Source organism: Plutella xylostella, chromosome 18 (assembly GCF_932276165.1).
Source record: "Plutella xylostella chromosome 18, ilPluXylo3.1, whole genome shotgun sequence".
NCBI classification, from domain to species: Eukaryota; Metazoa; Arthropoda; class Insecta; order Lepidoptera; family Plutellidae; genus Plutella; species Plutella xylostella.
Genome location: NC_063998.1, coordinates 8622965 through 8641096, shown reverse-complemented (window position 1 = coordinate 8641096; position 18132 = coordinate 8622965). Strand labels below are relative to the sequence as shown.

Below are 18132 nucleotides of genomic sequence, written 5' to 3'. Positions count from 1 at the left end.
ATAGATTTTAAAATAGTTTTCGCTATTAGGTATTATTATTTTTACTAAGGTAGGTATAATAATGTCCTCCTTGCGGAATTTCGACCACGGCGGCCAATCTCAATTGAGATCTGCCATCTACGCAGGAGTAGATTATAGTGCCCAAGTGTGTGCGCGGTACACAGGAGCACTCTCTGTTCTATCACTCTCATAGCCCAATGGGACGTATTGACCGACACGACTGCAGAAAGCTAGGCGCAGGACTAACTGCTTTACATGCCCATCCGACAGCATGGATCGTTTCACTGTTTCGGACATCAGGTGATCAGCCTTTTATGTCCTAACCAAACTTAGAAACACAATTTAGAAACACAAATTGATGGTCCCACCCGGGACTCGAACCCGGGACCTCTGGGTCATGAAGCGAAGCTTCTACCACTAGACCACAGAGGCAGTAGGTATATCAACGTCTTATATGTACCGTCATAAGGCCCACTCTTCTTTTTTCATTTAGGGATACTAGTTAAAGAAAAAATAACTCCAATCATTTAGGTACTCGTTACGAAGTTAGCATTGTCGGAGTCTAGAGCTTAAATATCTTAAATTCTATACAACTCTTTGAACAGAACTTTTGGCACTGTAACAACAAAACCGGCCCAATATTATGATTCTTAAAAAAGTTCAACAATGTAAGATCACCATTTTGCCTTGATACTAAGATGTACTAAGAAGTTAAATAATTAGTTATGCATGTAGCAAGTAACCTTGTAGAAAACTCCATCAATTTAGAAAGTTTTGCGGCATCTAGAACAGCTGATGTTGGGTACACCTATTATATGCAAACTACATTTTTCCAAGGCTTTAGTTAGTTCCAGACTCCAGCAGCAAAGTTTAAACTTTGGCACATTATTTTAAACGAGATAACACACTTCACCATTTCATCACACCATCAAAGAAACACACATTATGAATAAAAATATGTGATTAAATCAATTCAGGATTATACAATGGCACTTCCTGTTCATCTTTAGATAAAATTTTGTTACCTAGGTATAAAAAAATCTGGTGAGCTTACATTACAGAGTACCTACTTCATAAATAATACAAGTACTGACTAATGCCTCAAGCGATGCACAAAGCGCATCCTTCAACCGTACCTTTTCGCTGAAGAGAGAGTTCTCTAGCTAGCTAAAAACTGAACGAACGAGAGCCATCATGCAATCGGTAAGTTTAGTACAATGCCATAGAGTCGTGGTTTACGCAGTAGTCCTCTGATACTTTGATTTTTAACGTCTTACGCAAAAGGAGAGGTGTTGTAAGTTTAACGAATCTGACTCTGGTAGCGCTCCCAAACGGCTGAAACGAATTTTCATGAATAAAATCTGATTAAAGCTACTGTGTAAATCGGTTTCTTAGTCATATTTTATCAAATTTACTTAGACGTTCAATTTATACTACTATTACTGTTGAATATCGGGGGTTTTACCATCGTTTAGGTTATCTTATGATAGAATGACCTGAAACAAACCTTTCCCGGAAACGGTAAGATGGTGTAAGTGGAGTGTTCAGTGTATTTACGTCGAGAGACAATGGCTGCCTGTGTTTGAGCCTTAGCGAAGTGCCTGAAGAGTCTGAAGTGCAACGGAGACTGAATGAAACTCGTATAAGGGTGACTTGCACAAGACATTTAAACGTATTTAAATCTATTGCTCGCTTGCTTTGACAGTATAGTGACAGAACAAGACAGCAATAGATTTAAATACGTTTAAATGTCTTGTGTAAGTCACCCTAGAATGGTAGAATGACAATGCTCCGGAACCTTGTCGAAGTTATATGCAATTTACGAATTTACGCTATCAAGATGCAGTCGGTATGAGTCAATAATAAGTGGTAATTATTATTTAATAGATGTTCCCGCGAGCTTCTTCTTAAAAAGTTTTCCCGTGGGAATTCCACGATAAAAAAGCCTATGTGTTAATCCAGGGTGTCAGCTAACTCCATACGAAATTTCATTAAAATAGGTTCAGCCGTTTTAAAGTACAATTTTTTTCGCATTCGTCTTGAAAAGCAAAGTATTTATAAATATTAGCGCAATTTCTATGCTCAGCCACCATACCCCGCCTGGGGGACTAAAATAAGGGGCTTTCACCCCTTGGGTAACAATGTACTATTGAATCCGTTACTGTTTGTAACCGAACAAACCACAGTTCAAAACTGCCCAACTAGTAAAATATTTATCAAAAGGTCTGCAATAAAGGTCAGTTTGGTTAGTATGAATTATAAATTGATTTGATTATTGTTAGGTCAGGTAGGTCAGTGATAGCCGGAGGAATTCTGATAAAATGTACTAAACGTGTTTACTAAATTTAAAGAGCATATCTACGACCTTAAAATACATGGATTAAAATTCAAATTGATGTGGGATTATGGATCCCATTATGGATCTCATGGGGAATCAATGACTCGTAATAAGTACAAATCTGTCTTTATCATAGGTACTATTTAGTTATAAGTATACAACTGTGTATAAATATCTGTCATTGTGATTTGTTGCGTATGTAAGAAATTGGATCAAATAAACGCTTTATCTATCTATCTATCTAATATTTTTTTGAGTCTGTTTGGCTATTCCTTTTGCCACGGTTAGTTCCAGATCCTTATCCAGCTCAGGTGTTTTTCAGTCTAGTCTACAATACAATAAAATACAACACACATCTAGTCTCTGTCACCGCCGCCGATAGTAAAAAAGGACACTAAGGGTAACATTTACCAACCGCTTAACGTATTAAAAAAAATTTAATACATTTTGTTCCAACTGACAAACGTTTGACAGGCAGCTAAATACGTTTAGCGTTTGGTGAAATTCCACCTAAGATATCTAAGTAACATCTTAATTATGATACATTGATAATTAAATTGTGAATATTGCACACAAATCACAAAACATGTGGCAAGTAGGTGCCTGAGTACGAAATTGTAAACCATTGGCGGTTTTATTATGTAGTAAAAGTAATTTCTTACCAATTACCTCGAAGAGGATTAAGGGTAGTCAAGAAAAGGGTAGAGTGGTAAGAAAATACAAACAGATATTGCTTTCATTAAGCATAATATCGTCAATCCGTTTGGTTGGTCATAAATGGTAGTTGCTACACTGTTCCAAGGTTTATTTGCAGAATATGAAGCCAACTAAGATGTTAGTTGGAAAAAAGCGTTTTAAATAAACAACACTTTGTACAAGTTAGTAGCTGAAGGATTTTGTGTTACTGCTTTCTCGGAAAGTATTAAAATTTTCCGCGACTAAAGAATGAAAAAACGGAAATAACACAAGAATCCACAAAAGTGACACTTTAAGTTTATATTTTGCAACGATAAACACAGCTTAAATATAACTTTAGAAATGTTTATGTGCGTAATTTGGAAATAAATGACTAGAGGCTTTTTCGCAAGTACTTTTTTACGTCGGTTTGTTTGCAGAAGTTTAAAAAGTTTTTATGGTTTCCAAACTTGAAAATTAACTTAGGTACGTATGGCAGGTGTATTATTTTCTTTTCTTTCCAAATCAACTAACGTGACCAACTATGGTTACTGTACTAGGTTATTTTTACAGTTCAGTATTTTTACAACTCTAATAATTAGCAATTTTTTTGTTAGGTTAGGTTATATGTATAATCTGGAACTGGATGTTTATACCTGGCCATTGGAATTTGTATATTTAACCTTTGTATTTTTAACCCCTAAAGAAAAATACAGTCTTATAAGTTTAACTAGACTGTGTATCTGTATTAAAGTTACCCCAAAAACTTTTAAACCCATTTTACGTTTTTTTTGGTTAATAGGTAATTTTACCCCGAGTGTTCTAAGCCATATTTTATCAAAATCGGCTTAGTCGTTGAAAAGTTATTCAAATTTTTGTGTTCAATGTTGGGAGATTTAATGTTGGTTGGGTTACAAATGTGTACAAATGTCTATCTCTTGGACCTCTGCCAACTCCACAAGATGCGATAGTTGAAACAATTTGAAACTTTCAATTGGTATTGCAAAGCTAAGTTAGATCACCAAGTTAAAGTGGAGACTGGATCGGGCAAAGCTTTATAGAAGTTAAACATGAGTCCATTAACTAGCAAATTAGCAATACACCACGGATATTTTCTTAGTACACTCACGGGCAATGAATTAGTTCCACTTACAAAATGTCGACAACAAATTCGGCTGTGCCATTTCAAAACACAGTAACAGCCAAGAGACAAAATTTTCACGAGAGCCAAAAAACGTTTTTGTCCCTTCATTTCAATGCCCTGGTAAAACTATGATACATATCTCAACGAATGTAAGCTTAAAAGAAGCGGCAGAACCTAGGCTTTACATACAATACTATTTCATTTAAATATGACTAATATTGTTGCTGCAATGCACAAAAGAAAACACTAACTGGGTTTTAAATGGTTTTCTCACCCTAAAACCGCCCTCACTGACCATTTTATAACCTAGTAAGAGCCATTGTTGTGTAATTTAAGATAAGTTAAGTATATTGAAATTGCAATAATAACGTAATAATTTATATGTTTTTTCTTTTTTTATATGATTTGGATCCTTCACATAATATAAATCAAATTTTGCAGCACTTTTACACGACCGCACTATAGTAATAGCTGTAATACCGGCATATTTTTAAGTTTGTTTTTTGTTTTATCTAAATGAACTAAATCTCCATATTAAGAAGGCATGTCTGACACGAACATTATTTATGGCTGCCTTAAATTAGACAATATTTTCTAAATTTTGAGCTAAAATTAGTTTACTATGTTTGAGTTTTTTTTGGTTTATGCAAAATAGGGCTAGTAGAAAGGTTCTGACGAGAAAGGTTTCTATGGCTTTTATAAAGAAGACAAAATTTCCTTATGTTCTACTTTTAATTCAATTCTCTAGGTCTCATTGGTTCAAAGATACAGGTTCTGAAATATCTGATATTTATTTCGAAAAAAGTGTTAGTAATAATGTATGCCATTTGTGACTTTGACTTTGCTGACCATTTCAAAACCTAGTATGAGCCATTGACCATTTTAAAACACAGTAAGTCATTTTCACTTACTATGTTTAAAAAATGGTCGGTCGAATGGCGTAGTGGTTAGTGGCCCTGACTGCTATGCCGAAGGTCCCGGGTTCGATTCCCGGCTGGGGCAGATATTTGTTTAAAGACAGATATTTGTAATCGGGTCTTGGGTGTTGATATTTATATTTAATATCTATCTATCTATCTATGTATTTGTGCAGATATATCAGCTATCCGATACCCATAACACAGGCTCTGCCTAGCTTGGGGTCGGATGGCCGTGTGTGAGATGGCCCCACATATTATATTATTATAAAATGGTTTTCGTGGCATTTTTGATATCGCAGGGTGGAGTTACTAGGTTTTTAGAATTTTTATTTTCGTTTCTAAGCGGTTTTTTGATATTCTGACAATGCAGTTTTGTGCGCAACCGCCTAAAATAATGTATAAATCAAAGACCCGTTTTTTTTTTAAGTTGGCGCTTACTGTGTTTTGAAATGGCACAGCCGAAATGATCCCAATTTTTTAAAACATTTATTTTAAATTTTATTCAAAATATTTACGTTTTTAGTAGGTACTTAATTGGAAATATCGGAATTATTACATTGGTCGCGCAATGTAATATGAAAATAGTTTCTGAGAGGTATAAACAATACAAATTAATTAAAAAATAAACCATTCTATTGGGCTAAACACAAATGAAAAAAAAATGCAAAATTATTTTTAAATGTATAATTCTCGTGTCATGTCACCCACTGCCGGTCGGTCCAAGTCCGAACGGGGGCTTAGGTCCAGTGGTTAAGAAGTAGGCTCCCTGGCTTCCCTTTACGGAGTTCAATCCCATGTATGTCACTTCAGTCTTGGAGCAATGTCCTTCTCGAAATGACGTCCAGTTTTCGCACTTTCGCGCTGTGGAAAATAGGTAGGTAGATAATAATGTATGTTGATATATTATATATACAGTCCAACTATAAATTTCTGACATTAAAGAGTGCGATTTTCCAAAGATCAGTTATCATTATCAGTTATTTACTTACATTTACATACATTTAAAAAATTAAATACCGTATCGCAATGGCTTTTTAACGGATTAAATACATCGATTAAATATGGTCTGTAACAATTAGTTAGGATCCACTTCCGTTTTCACGTATACACTCAGAGCAATAAAAAAGTTTCACTTACAAAATGTTTTAAACATTTCATTTAGAATTTCATCGAAATACGTAGGTGGTCTGAAAAGTTTCCGACCGCAACGTGAAGATGGCAACACACATCAATTAAAGTCAGGGAATGTAACTGTGCATCTTTTGACAGCAACACTTCAAAGTTTCAGCCATTTTTGACGCGTGGTTTTTATTTTACAGTCGTTTGAGTGAGTCGATGTGGGCATTTCTGTGAAAATTGAAAAAATCGAGTATCGAGCTGTCTAAAAATATTGGTTTTTGAAAGGGAATACCCCTACGCAAATCAAAGATTAGTTAGATTCTGTGTACGGGGACTCTTCACCGTCATTTACCACTGTAAAATTTTGGGCAGCCGAATTTAAACGTGGCCGTAAGAGCTTCGGAGATGATGAACGTTCGGGACGTCCAAAAACTGTAACTACTGACGATAACATCGCTAAAGTTCTCCAAATGGTGTTAGACGACCGCCGAATTAAAGTGAGAAAGATAGCAGAGGCAATGAAAATGTCCAGAAAACGTGTTTATCACATATTAAATCAAGATTTAGGCATGAGAAGGCTGTCCGCGCGTTGGCTGCCGCGTTTGCTAACTTCAGACCAACGACGTGTTCAAATGAACATTTCCAATGCTCTGTTAGCGCAGTTTAGGCGCACTAAATCCGTGTTTTGGCGCCGCCTAATTACTGTTTTACAGGCTATGTAGAAGAATAAAAATAAATTTTAAGAAAAAAAAATTTGTATCTATGTTAGGTCGGAAACTTTTCAGACCACCCATATTTACGTTTTTAGTTGGGAATATTGCAGTCGGCGCGGCCGCGTCATTAAGCTAGTCTTTTCCGTTTAGGAGTATAATCGGGTGCTAACTATTTGTCACTGGAACTTTTTCATTGCTTGTGTAAACATGACTGTAACCCCCCCACAGGACTGAACCGAGTAGGTGGTAAAATCCAATAAGAACCCACCCAATATTTTGCTATAAATTGTCAGGGACACTTTGTTGGCTTTTAGCCCTATATTTTTAAACAAAACATACCAGGAAATCCCTTCGGTGCCCCGATAGACTCCGCGTACAGTTCCCAGGCACGACTGTGATCACAGGTGGATAGATAGCAGCCCGGCTGACTCAGCCCTCCGTTGGGATAGAAGTCCTTGTGACCTGGGGATAAAGGTATTTTTTAATTAACCTTCAGGTATCTACTACGCGTATCGCAAAATAAAATACATTTTGTACAGGGAATTTGTTCCGTTTTGACTTTGATTAACAATATATGAACCATATGGTGTGTCACATTAAAAAAAGCTGAACGGTCCTAATTTTTACACTGCCAAACCGTTTTAAGTTCAACCTAATGACAACCATACAATGAATGAAATCACAAACTTCTAAACGTACGAATTCAAAATAAGGGTTCTACCTTTTTTGGCATAAGATTTTTTTGCCTAATCTCGTATTGCATAGTAACGTTTGGTCAAAGTCTCGTTACGCCGAAAATCGTATGGCATAAATCTCGTTTAGTAAAAAGTTATTTCGCATAACATTGTTTAGCCTAATAATGGTATGGCCAAATCTTGAATAGCCTAATAATGCTAACTATGGCATAGGTTTATACAAAGTAATAATATTTGTGTGGCTTTAACTTTGACGGAGCGTCTCCCTACATAGCGCAAACTGGTGCCTTGTATTGTTTCCGCTGTTTGGAAAACGCTCCGCTCCGCTTCGCTGCGCTCCGCTTTGGTTTTGATGAACATGTGCACCTAACACGCTCCTCCTCGCTTTGCTCGTCGTCGCACCTATTTTTAGGTTTCGATCTCATGGGGTTTGTGATCATTAAATTGGTCGTTAACTTTCGATTTTTTGATCATACAATATCGTGATTTTCGGGATGTAGGAGAAAAATACCACAATTTGTACATTTACTACATACTTAATATATTATTTATTAAGATAACATTAGGAGAAACAAGATTATACATAGGCATAGACGAACATAAATTTGAGCAAACGAAACTTAGGTGTTTAAAGATTGTGCCTAAAGAGTTTTAGACGAAACGAGCCTTATGCCACATAAGTCTTGGCAAAGTGATGGTTCGGCCAAAAAAGTTTAGACCATACGAGATATGCGAAATGAGTTTTGGTCAATAAATATTATGCCAGATGAGCGGAACCCCAAAATAAGAGCTCACAGATAGAAGTGGAGTATCATTTGTCAAGTTTTTTATTTTGCACTGACACTCCATCTCGTGCGTATATTGTTAATCTAAGTCGACAAACGTCAAACGTATGAGTTATTCATTCTCAGGGCACTCAGCAATGTACGCGAGGGGAGCGCGGTTCGTTTTTGTTCAGTGAAATTGAATTAAATTCAAATCGACAAAGTGTCAAATTACTTTCACGCTTGCTGTTTTGGTATAATAAAAGGATTGTATAGAGACAATGGTAGCAAGGCATCAACTTAAGATCTGTATAATAAAAAGAAGAATTCAAACATAGCAACTAGCACATGATAGTTGTATGTATACGTATAGTACGGATATGATAATATTATAATATTTCTTTTATCTTTCATATTTATTTATTTTTTTGTACCAGTTTTCCTGTACCTCCTGTAGGTAGGCTGGTAGAAAATGCTCTTAGCATTAAGCCCACCTTTTGTGCATTTATTATATATTTGTACAATGAAGAATTAAATAAATAAAAAATAATAATATTTGCCTGTTTCTTTCTAACTTTTAACCTTCTTTTAACTTAACTGAAAACAGGCGGCGCCTATTATAAACACGAGCAGTGAAAAAGTTCCTGTGACATTATGTAACGTCAATGGCAAGAGGATTTTTTTCATTACACGTGAGTGTATAAACAAGCATCTAAATTTATAGTGTCCGTCCGACTATCCGTGTACGGGGCACGCAATATGTGAGTCTAGAATGTTCTTAATTTGTAACTAAACATAATTTAATTATTTTTCTCCGTCTGCACAAGCTGTATTTACATTGGGAGAGTTCATTAGAGTGATATTCAAGATTCTCTCATTTGCTCCTAATGACGTGGAGTGTTGCTTTCTGCTGTTTTATAATGAATGCTTCCCGAAATAAGTTTAGCCATTTTTAATTCTAATCAGTTATTATAATTACTTATTATGTACCTAGTACTCTTTTTTAGATTTGTTAAGGCCCGCGCGGGGCGTTCATTAACTTATTTTACTGAATTGATCCCCTTTTTATCTTGTATTATAATTTCTCAGCCGAGATAGTCTTTTAGAAATTACTAAATAATGATCTATCTTACATATTTATTTAAATAACATATACCTAAGTATAGTGAGTTATGTTCATAAATTCAGTTGAAGAAAACTAGGTTCTATTCTATTCTATTCTATTCTATTCTCTGTGGGGGTGTAAGTACCTGCACCTTGCTCTCTCGAGTGGAACCTTTGTGCATATCCCCAAAGTCTAAACTGCCTTCCTAAGTTTGGACCATTTCCCACCACGCTGGTCCAATGCGGGTTGGTGGGTTCACATATTTAGATTGATGTGATAAATCTAAATGCAGGTTTCCTTACGATGTTTTCCTTCACCGTAAGAGCGATGGAATACATTGTACATAAATTCAAAGAACTCATTGGTACATGTCAGCGCCGGGATTCGAACCAGCATCTCTTGATTGAGAAGCTGGCGCTCACCCGACTGAGCTGCCACCGGTCTCAAAACTAGGTTCATAACATCTGATAATATGGGTCTATAAATTGTTCGTATACCTACGTAATTATTTTGTAAGATTTTGTTGTTTTGAAACAACAAACGTGTTGTCTCCTTGTTGACATGGACGTGAAAAACAAAAACATTGAATATGATGGACAAAAACATGACCCTGTTTTATTATGTACGACTGTACGTATATTTTTAAAACTATCTAGGACATGGGTTTTTTCCTGAATTACACATTAGGGTACTCATAATGTGAGTTCGATCTTCGATCACATAGTTCAATGTTCGTGATCCTTTTATGAAATTCGAAAAACTTCGCGTATTTTATTGGTATACTTAAATTTTTGTTCCCTACGATTTTTTATGATCCTTATAAGAACCCAATAGGGTTCAGTTTAGACCGGTTTTCGTTCAGATAGTTTCTGCTCAATAGTAGGCACTTTAAAAGTCGCTTTAGGCTAGATTGCCTAAGTTTTACGGGTCAAGAAAGTTAACATTTTAGGTGGTACAGTAGAAAATGTCAAACAGGACACTTTCAACTTTGAACCTTATGGGTAAGAGTAAAGGGTTAGGAATAGTTTAAGATTTGACACAGGGATACAGAAACTCGTCTAGTAGGTATTTGCAAAGTTTTACATCGGAACTTTGGAGTTGAAAGTTCAGTGTGGACTCAATATTACCAATTCTACGTAACAACATTCCTAGTTGAAAACTTGGTAATTTCCTTTCTTTGCCACTTTCAATAAAGTTGACATCATCAGCAACAACCATACTTACCTCTGTTGACGCGAGATAACACCATTTTTTGCGCATAACGAATGGATTTTAGGTCTCTATGTTGATCTGGTTTAAATCAGACAGGACTGCGTGGCACACTACTGCGAAGGCCCTTTGTACCACCGGGGTACCATAATATAGGACAGCAACAACTACATTAAAAAAAAGCCACACACAAAAAACAACAACATATTTTACCTACACTCTCTTTCATTCCCAATATGCCTCCGTTGGTGTGTATCACGTCGACGTAGTCCGCATCAGTTGCATCTAGTCTTCCGCCCGGGTTGTCCGGGGGAAAGCACGGTAGAGCCGGGTCTAGGCCGGTGATCCGGGCCAGCTTTCGCCCGGTCAGCTCGGCGACTCTCTGCCCGGCTATCCCCGCCACGTGGGCGCCCAGGCTGTGACCGACTAGCATGATGGTGGAGGGGTCTTGGCCGTCTGTGGAAGATTAGAGATTATTTGGGAAGTCAGGTATGATTATGATACCTACAATGCCCTATTTATTGTTTATACACTCAGAAGCAATGAAAAAGTTTAACTCACAAAATATTTCATTTTAAATTTTAACGAAATATTTATTTTTTTAGTTGGAGAATATTATAATGCGCTGTTTAATGTACCTACCTACGTACTTATCAATATTTAGTGCTGGAACTTTTTCATTGCTCGTGAGTATATTATAATACAAAACGATATTCTTGCTTTCTTTCTTTCCAAGACACCCTTCAAAGTTAGTACTTTCATATTATACTTTCCATATTATATTATAATTTCCAGACTTTTGCTAAGCCATTATCAAAATATGATATTTTTCCTATTCATTTCCTCAGCCAAACTCCAAATATAGGAGCTACCTTCATATTTTTTGCTTCATGTGTTACAGAAAAACTGGACAAACATAATAATAATGAATCGTTGTTATTGTAACCACCTCGTGCGATCAGATAATAACAAATAGTAGGTAGGTACTTACTCTGTGTAGTAAGTACATGTAATTACGTAGAACAACTGAGGCCCAACGATGTGGAAAATGCTGGCGACACCCTTGAGATTATTTGGTAACCATATACCGTTTAGAATACAATAACCCAACCACACATTCAACACTAAAAGTCGCATAACTTTTGAACGGCTAAGCCGATTTTGATAAAATATGGCTACGACCACTCGGGGTAACATTACCTATTAAGGGTCACTTTTACCAAACGCTAAACTTATTTAAAATTGTATTTAAATCAAATTTTAAATACATTTTGTACTGACAGACGTTTGACAGGCTACTAAATACGTTTAGCGTTTGGTGAAATTCCACCTAAAAAACAAAACGAACATCAGTTTAGCCTTTTGGGAGCTACGCTACTACAAACAGATACACAGACACGTTAAACTTATAACTCCTCTTTTTGTCAAGGGTTTCAAAAAAAAACTTACTCACTTTGAATAATCTGCGCAAGCGTTGACCCCAACTTCATTCCCATGAACCTGGCGTAGGTCGAGGACCGGAAGTAGTCTATCGTGATCACATTCCGAGCGTCTAGTGCTAACACCATGTAGTTCTTCATCTTCAGGAACCCTGGAGCCACCGCCTGCACCATCCAGCCGTCGGAGCTCTCCAGGAATCCATGGATCAGGATCACTATCTGTGATTGTGAAAGGTGGTGATGCTGATTTAGGACTGTCTTTTGTTTATACTACATTTTATTATGATTTTGTTACATGTATTGCTCACTGCACGAGAGACGAGGCGGCGTCGCAGCGGCAGTGACAAAGAGACAGGTCTTCTCTATGTTTTGTAGCGAGCCAGGTGAACGCTTACTGCAGAAGACGAGGAGCAGGCGGGGCGAGAAATTAATTGTTAATGATACATATTCCAGGGGCTATTGATGGCACCTTAAAACGACGCCGCCGCGACGCCGCATCGACTCTAGCAGTGGGCGCCTAAAGGATCCCACCTACGACTAATTCAGCGACCCGGTTTGACCACAGATGTGCCTATATATACTTAACAAGTAGGTATATATTTATTTTCAATAATTATTAATTAATTTATTAGTCTATATTTTTTTATGTACTTATATATTTTCAAGTTTTCTTTTTTTGACACAAAGGTGTTTTGATGCATTACCCTTGACACCGCATTAAGTTACGGGCACACTAGATGGAGGACATAAATAAATAGATCCCTAAAAATAATAATAGTACCTGGGTAGCATTGTTCAGAACCCTTCCCAAATGGTGGTGTGTCAGGTTGTATTTCAGCGTTGTGTCGTTGGTGATAAGGTCTATAGTGAGTTGTTTGAAGAAATCAGTAGCGTTTTTCTCTTGGATCTGCTCGTAGGTGAGTCCGAAGAAGCTTTTCAGATTGTCACCTGGAAAGAAATATTGTTGAGTATACTAAAATATTTATTGTACGGTGGTCTACGCCTAAAAGTATACGGGCGGAGTTTTTAAAATAGCGATCCCTGATGATGAAGGGACCAGCTACATCTGTTATAAATCCGGGGACGTGTTGTGTGTGATGTGTGTAGCAGTGGTGTTTATGTGGATGTGCTTGAGCAGCATGTGAGCTTGAGATCGCTATTGTAAAAACTCCGCCTGTATACTTTTAGGCGCAGGCCACCGTACATAAAACAAATAAGTAAGTACTAAGGCTAACTTAATACTGGTAGAATTCAGTTCACCTTTAGTGATGTCGAAAAAGTGATTTGTAGTGGGATAGGCTGAGAGGAGAGAAGTTAAGAAAATACAATATTTTTATATCCATCCTATTATACTACATCTCGTATAATAAAAGGAGTGGCGTATGAACTTGTTACGCAGCCTCGTCATCCAGACACTGCACTCAGGGATTATGTGCAGGCGCGGCATCGGTGACGACGATGCCTAGTGACGCGACACGCGAGTGACGTAGATTTGTATTCCTCCGATTACGTAGAATTAAGCATAGGTTATATTTTCTTATATAGTACTTAGACACTTCTCGGCGCGACGTACCTAATATCGGACGTCTCTAAATTTAGTTCTAATTAGACTAGATAACTATTGTGGACAATTGAATATAGTATTAGTTATAAATCATTCATGGTTTTACTTGACCTCTCCTGCTGCCGTTCCTCATAATTAACTAAACCTCATACATACATACGTCTGGCGACTGGATAATCCTTTCAACACTGTGGCAATCGCTAGTCCTTCGCTTTTGTCACTGTTACGTTAAGAAGAAGAAGACTATTGCATTCACAGATCTACAAAATCGTTAATTTACTAGGTAATAATTTTATTGATTAGGTTATACTATTAACAAACTAAGTTATACAATTTCAGTCAGTGATGAATTGGCTGAGCCAACCATAGATACAGAAAATGCCTAAATTATTAAACATTTGAGAGGGAAAGGAAAATTAAAGTTTTTTTTCTGAAAAGTTTCCACATCAATCTGCATTTAGCCGTGCGTCACACCTAGACTAAACAAAGGAGGGAAAAAATTGCAAAAAAGAATATTCTAAGAAGCGGCGAACAGACCGCGAAAGTTGTTTAGAGCAATACTTTGAAAACTCAAAATCGGAACAAAAGCTTGTAGATATTTTTAGTACAATTTGTGCTTTTACGTGCTTTGCGAAGCCTCTCACAGAAGTTTGTCAAGAAAATTAATTTAAGAAAAGTTGAAAAGTTGCACAAAAGAGTTGATTTCAATTGTTTTTGCGAACAATATTGCGAGAGGGTAGAAGTTTTTCAACAAAAGCTCATGGGTTAGCCACAGGTGCGTCCAGAAGCAAGAGCCCGTACAAATTATGTTGGAAACTGAAGACGAATGAACAAAAACAACAAACTTAATGTCGCAATTAAATTTAGAAAAGCAAATTTCTAAATACACACTTTGTATGTGTGGCAGGCAAGGGAGCCTAAAGTTGAATTGAATTTAGGGCCCTGTTTCACAATATTGGATAAACGCTCTCTATTGACATTAATGATTTTTCAAATACAATGATTTTTATCCACTGAGCAATAAAGAGGTAAAGGTTTTTATCACACAAAATAACTTTAATCCATTCATTTTGACAGGCATATACTGGATGGGATTTTATTACGTTTTTCTTCTTTAAGGGTCACTTGGACTCTCTGATTACTATATGTACCTTTATTTCTTAAAATTAAGTGGTTGTCTTGAAAAAATTGCATTTGGGCGATAAGTCCAACTTTTTTTACATATGTCTATGTGCGTAAATATATAAATAAATAATGACAAAAGATATGCAATACTTACACCGACTAGAACCCGCCGCCACGGCCGGGTGGAGGAAAGAGAGGCCGGTGTCGAACATCGACCCCAAACTGAACTTAGCGTGGTCTCTCCTGTAGACTGCCTTCGAAGAGCATAGCTCGAGCAGCAGCAGCTGGTATAGGCAGACGAGCTGATAGTATTGTGCTGGGAAAGAGAAACGAGTTTAAACGTTAATTTGGTCGGGTGAGGGATGGAAATACATTTATGTAGTGTGTATCATCAGCCGATTGCGTTTTTCTTCCTAAAAAATAAGTCGCATGGGGTGATTACGATGTGAAAGTGTTCATAGTACTCGTGAGAAGTACTTATCTGATTCATCACTCTCATAACAGTCCTACGTTGGAAATGACAATTTAAAAACACGAGTTCTTTTTCCCACTCGGGATAGAACCCGGGACCTCTGGCTGTTTAGGCTAAACTTATTCCTCTTGATCAGTTGATCACTATCCCTTAATAATTTGAGTTGACTGAAAGAAATTGATTTTATCGTGTTGTACCTATAAGTAAGAAAAGTGATGTAATTGTATCCTATCTGGCTAACCCTGCAATTCGTTTGAAATATGAAAACATGAAAATGTTATATTTTTTAACGAAAACACACATGTTGTTAATGGAATGTTTGCTCTCCAAAATATTATTTATTCAGATTTGTTATTCACAAAGCTTACGACAAATTTAATAATTAAGCGTTACCACGGTAATAAATTGCCATGAAATTGGGCGCCTAAATATATTCGCATTGTAGCCTAATGAATTATTTATAAAATAATTCTCATGTTTCTGTGAAAAAAGAGGTTTTTATGGGTAGTTTCAATTAGTCTATGTAGGCATGGCAGGTAGTTACTATGAAAGATTGTTACTAAAAGTAACTATATTTTTTTTTAATTCACTTTTTCCTCGAGAGAGAGAGAGGCTACTATAGTTATTATATTTAATCAGGTGAATCCTTTAAAATTAATAATTTTCTCGTCATGCCGGTGTTAGATCTGATAGGTATTTGGATCGGTAGCTAGCGGAAATTAGAAGAAAGAACATTAGTAAAAAAGTATGTTTACTGAAAAGCCTAATTGTAAATAACAAGCTTTTTGAAACTATCCAGAATATACCTATGCCAAAAATTTATTTAATCATCATCACACACTAACACTACCCATCACGGCCCCACTGATGCACGCGGGTCTCCTCCCAAGGAAGGGCTTTTGTCTAAGTTTTTAGGCCTAGACCACCAGGCGGGCCCAATGCTAATTCAGCGACCAACACAAGAAACAGCAACCGGGACGCACGGCATGATGTGATGATGTCCTCCTAGCCGAATTTCGACCACGGCGGCCAATCTCAATTGAGATCAGCCATCTATGCAGGAGTAGATTATAGTGCCCAAGTGTGTGCGCAGTACACAGGAGCACTCTCTGTTCCATCACTCTCATAGCCCAATGGGACGGATTGACCGACACGACTGGAGAGAGCTAGGCGCAGGACCGACTGCTTTACATGCCCATCCGAAAGCATGGATCGTTTCACAGTTTCGGACATCAGGTGATCAGCCTTCTATGTCCTAACCAAACTTAGAACCACAATTTAGAAACACAAATTAATGGTCCCACCCGGGAATCGAACCCGGGACCTCTGGGTCATGAAGCGAAGCTTCTACCACTAGACCACAGAGGCAGTTGTGTGCACGTGCTTGCACGGCATAATGTGCCGTCCAAAACACGGAAGCGTCCAAAAAACAACGTTTTGAACGGATGGAACCCCATCCGATGAGTGACCGTGCCATGTGTTGCTTAACTTCAATGATCAGTTACGATCACTGAAGCTGAAGCTATCTCGATTAGGGACGCTTCTTATTTAATGTACACTTTATATTAAAGTTCATAAATAGACAGATACTTACAGCTGTTCATTTCCGTATTCGCATCGGTAGCCACAAATAAATACTACGACAGAGCGGACACTGGAAATCGATGAGTTTTCTCCAACCACTATAACTCTGAACCTTTGAATATTGAGCTGTATACTACACTCGCGACGCGACGCGAGCTATGAAAATGTTCCAGTGACAAAAGCACCAAATTACTCCTAAACAGAAAAGTCTGCATTATCTATAAACAAAAATATTTCACTCAAATAATACCTAATTCTAAATGTTGTTTTAATTGGGGTCATTTGGAGTCGATATAAAATTTTGTAAGTGGAACATTTTCATTGCTCGTGTGTTATTTTTTTTCGAATTAGAGAACCTAATAAGATTTTCAGAATAACCTTGCGGATAACTCTTTTCTGCTCCCATGTTTTTTTTTTATCTTATACACTTTATAATTAAAAGTATATAGACAATTTTAACGGAAGTTCACAGTATACAGTCGGCGCTCTGGTGACCGATAGTCATCTTTATAATACGAGTTGGTTGTTGCGGACCGCCAAGTACGTACCGCCACTTCCGGTACGTACTGTCGAGAAGAGATTACTGCTATTGGACAGTTTCCTGCCCGCTTTATAAAGTAAAAAGTACCATTTTTGTAAAGATAAGTACCATTTTTGAATTGTTTTAAATAAATAAAAATACTTAACCTAAGTATTAAGTGACCAATTACCACTGAAAATATATTAAACTCTATCTGTAAGGGGATATACTTAATTAAGAACAAAAACATTACGTCTGCTATTTATTGAATCTATTATTATTATCTTTTCATAATCTATTTTTAGACTTTTGATGTCTATATCATGAAAACTCCCATATTTAATTTAAACTATTCAAAATAAATAAATATTATGTAGGTATATGATCAGCATCTACCAATAATATGGAGATGAGATAGCTTCAGATCATTTACATAGATTAAGATTTTGGTAAATACGAGTAGTAACCACTGTGTACCTTTTTATATTATTTTAACAAATTTAAATGGCCGTCATTGTACATAAAATAATTATCTATATCGTCATTCAAAACATTACAACGTGTATATTGCACCGGCTCTTACTCAATATTAATAGAAACAAAAAAAATATCGTATACAGTGTTTACAAGTAAATAAATTCACACGTAACGTATGTAAAAATGTTATGTAAGATTATATAAATACAATTTATTGTTCTTAAAATATCAAAATCGAACATTTTACTCAAAAGCTAAAGTTCAAAGAT

The 18132-nt window shown here is 36.6% G+C and overlaps 1 protein-coding gene across 2 annotated transcripts; it reads right to left on the bottom strand.

Moving 5' to 3' along the window:
* Positions 1–5746: 5746 nt before the first annotated feature.
* LOC105396661 (phospholipase A1 VesT1.02) lies at positions 5747–17062 on the bottom strand. 2 transcript variants are annotated; one of them, XR_007267337.1, is made up of 7 exons: positions 16877–17062; positions 14965–15126; positions 12903–13069; positions 12136–12340; positions 10900–11138; positions 7249–7371; positions 5747–5938 (listed from the first exon to the last, which is right to left on the bottom strand). XR_007267337.1 is itself a non-coding variant. In XM_011568670.3 (7 exons), the coding sequence occupies exons 1-7, from the start codon at positions 16884–16886 to the stop codon at positions 5778–5780; spliced, it is 1071 nt and encodes a 356-aa protein (XP_011566972.3). In that variant the 5' UTR covers positions 16887–17053; the 3' UTR covers positions 5747–5777. The 2 variants fall into 2 exon arrangements, 1 of the variants encoding a protein (XP_011566972.3); XM_011568670.3 differs by having other exon boundaries at positions 10896–11138; positions 16877–17053.
* Between the last annotated feature and the right edge of the window lie 1070 nt (positions 17063–18132).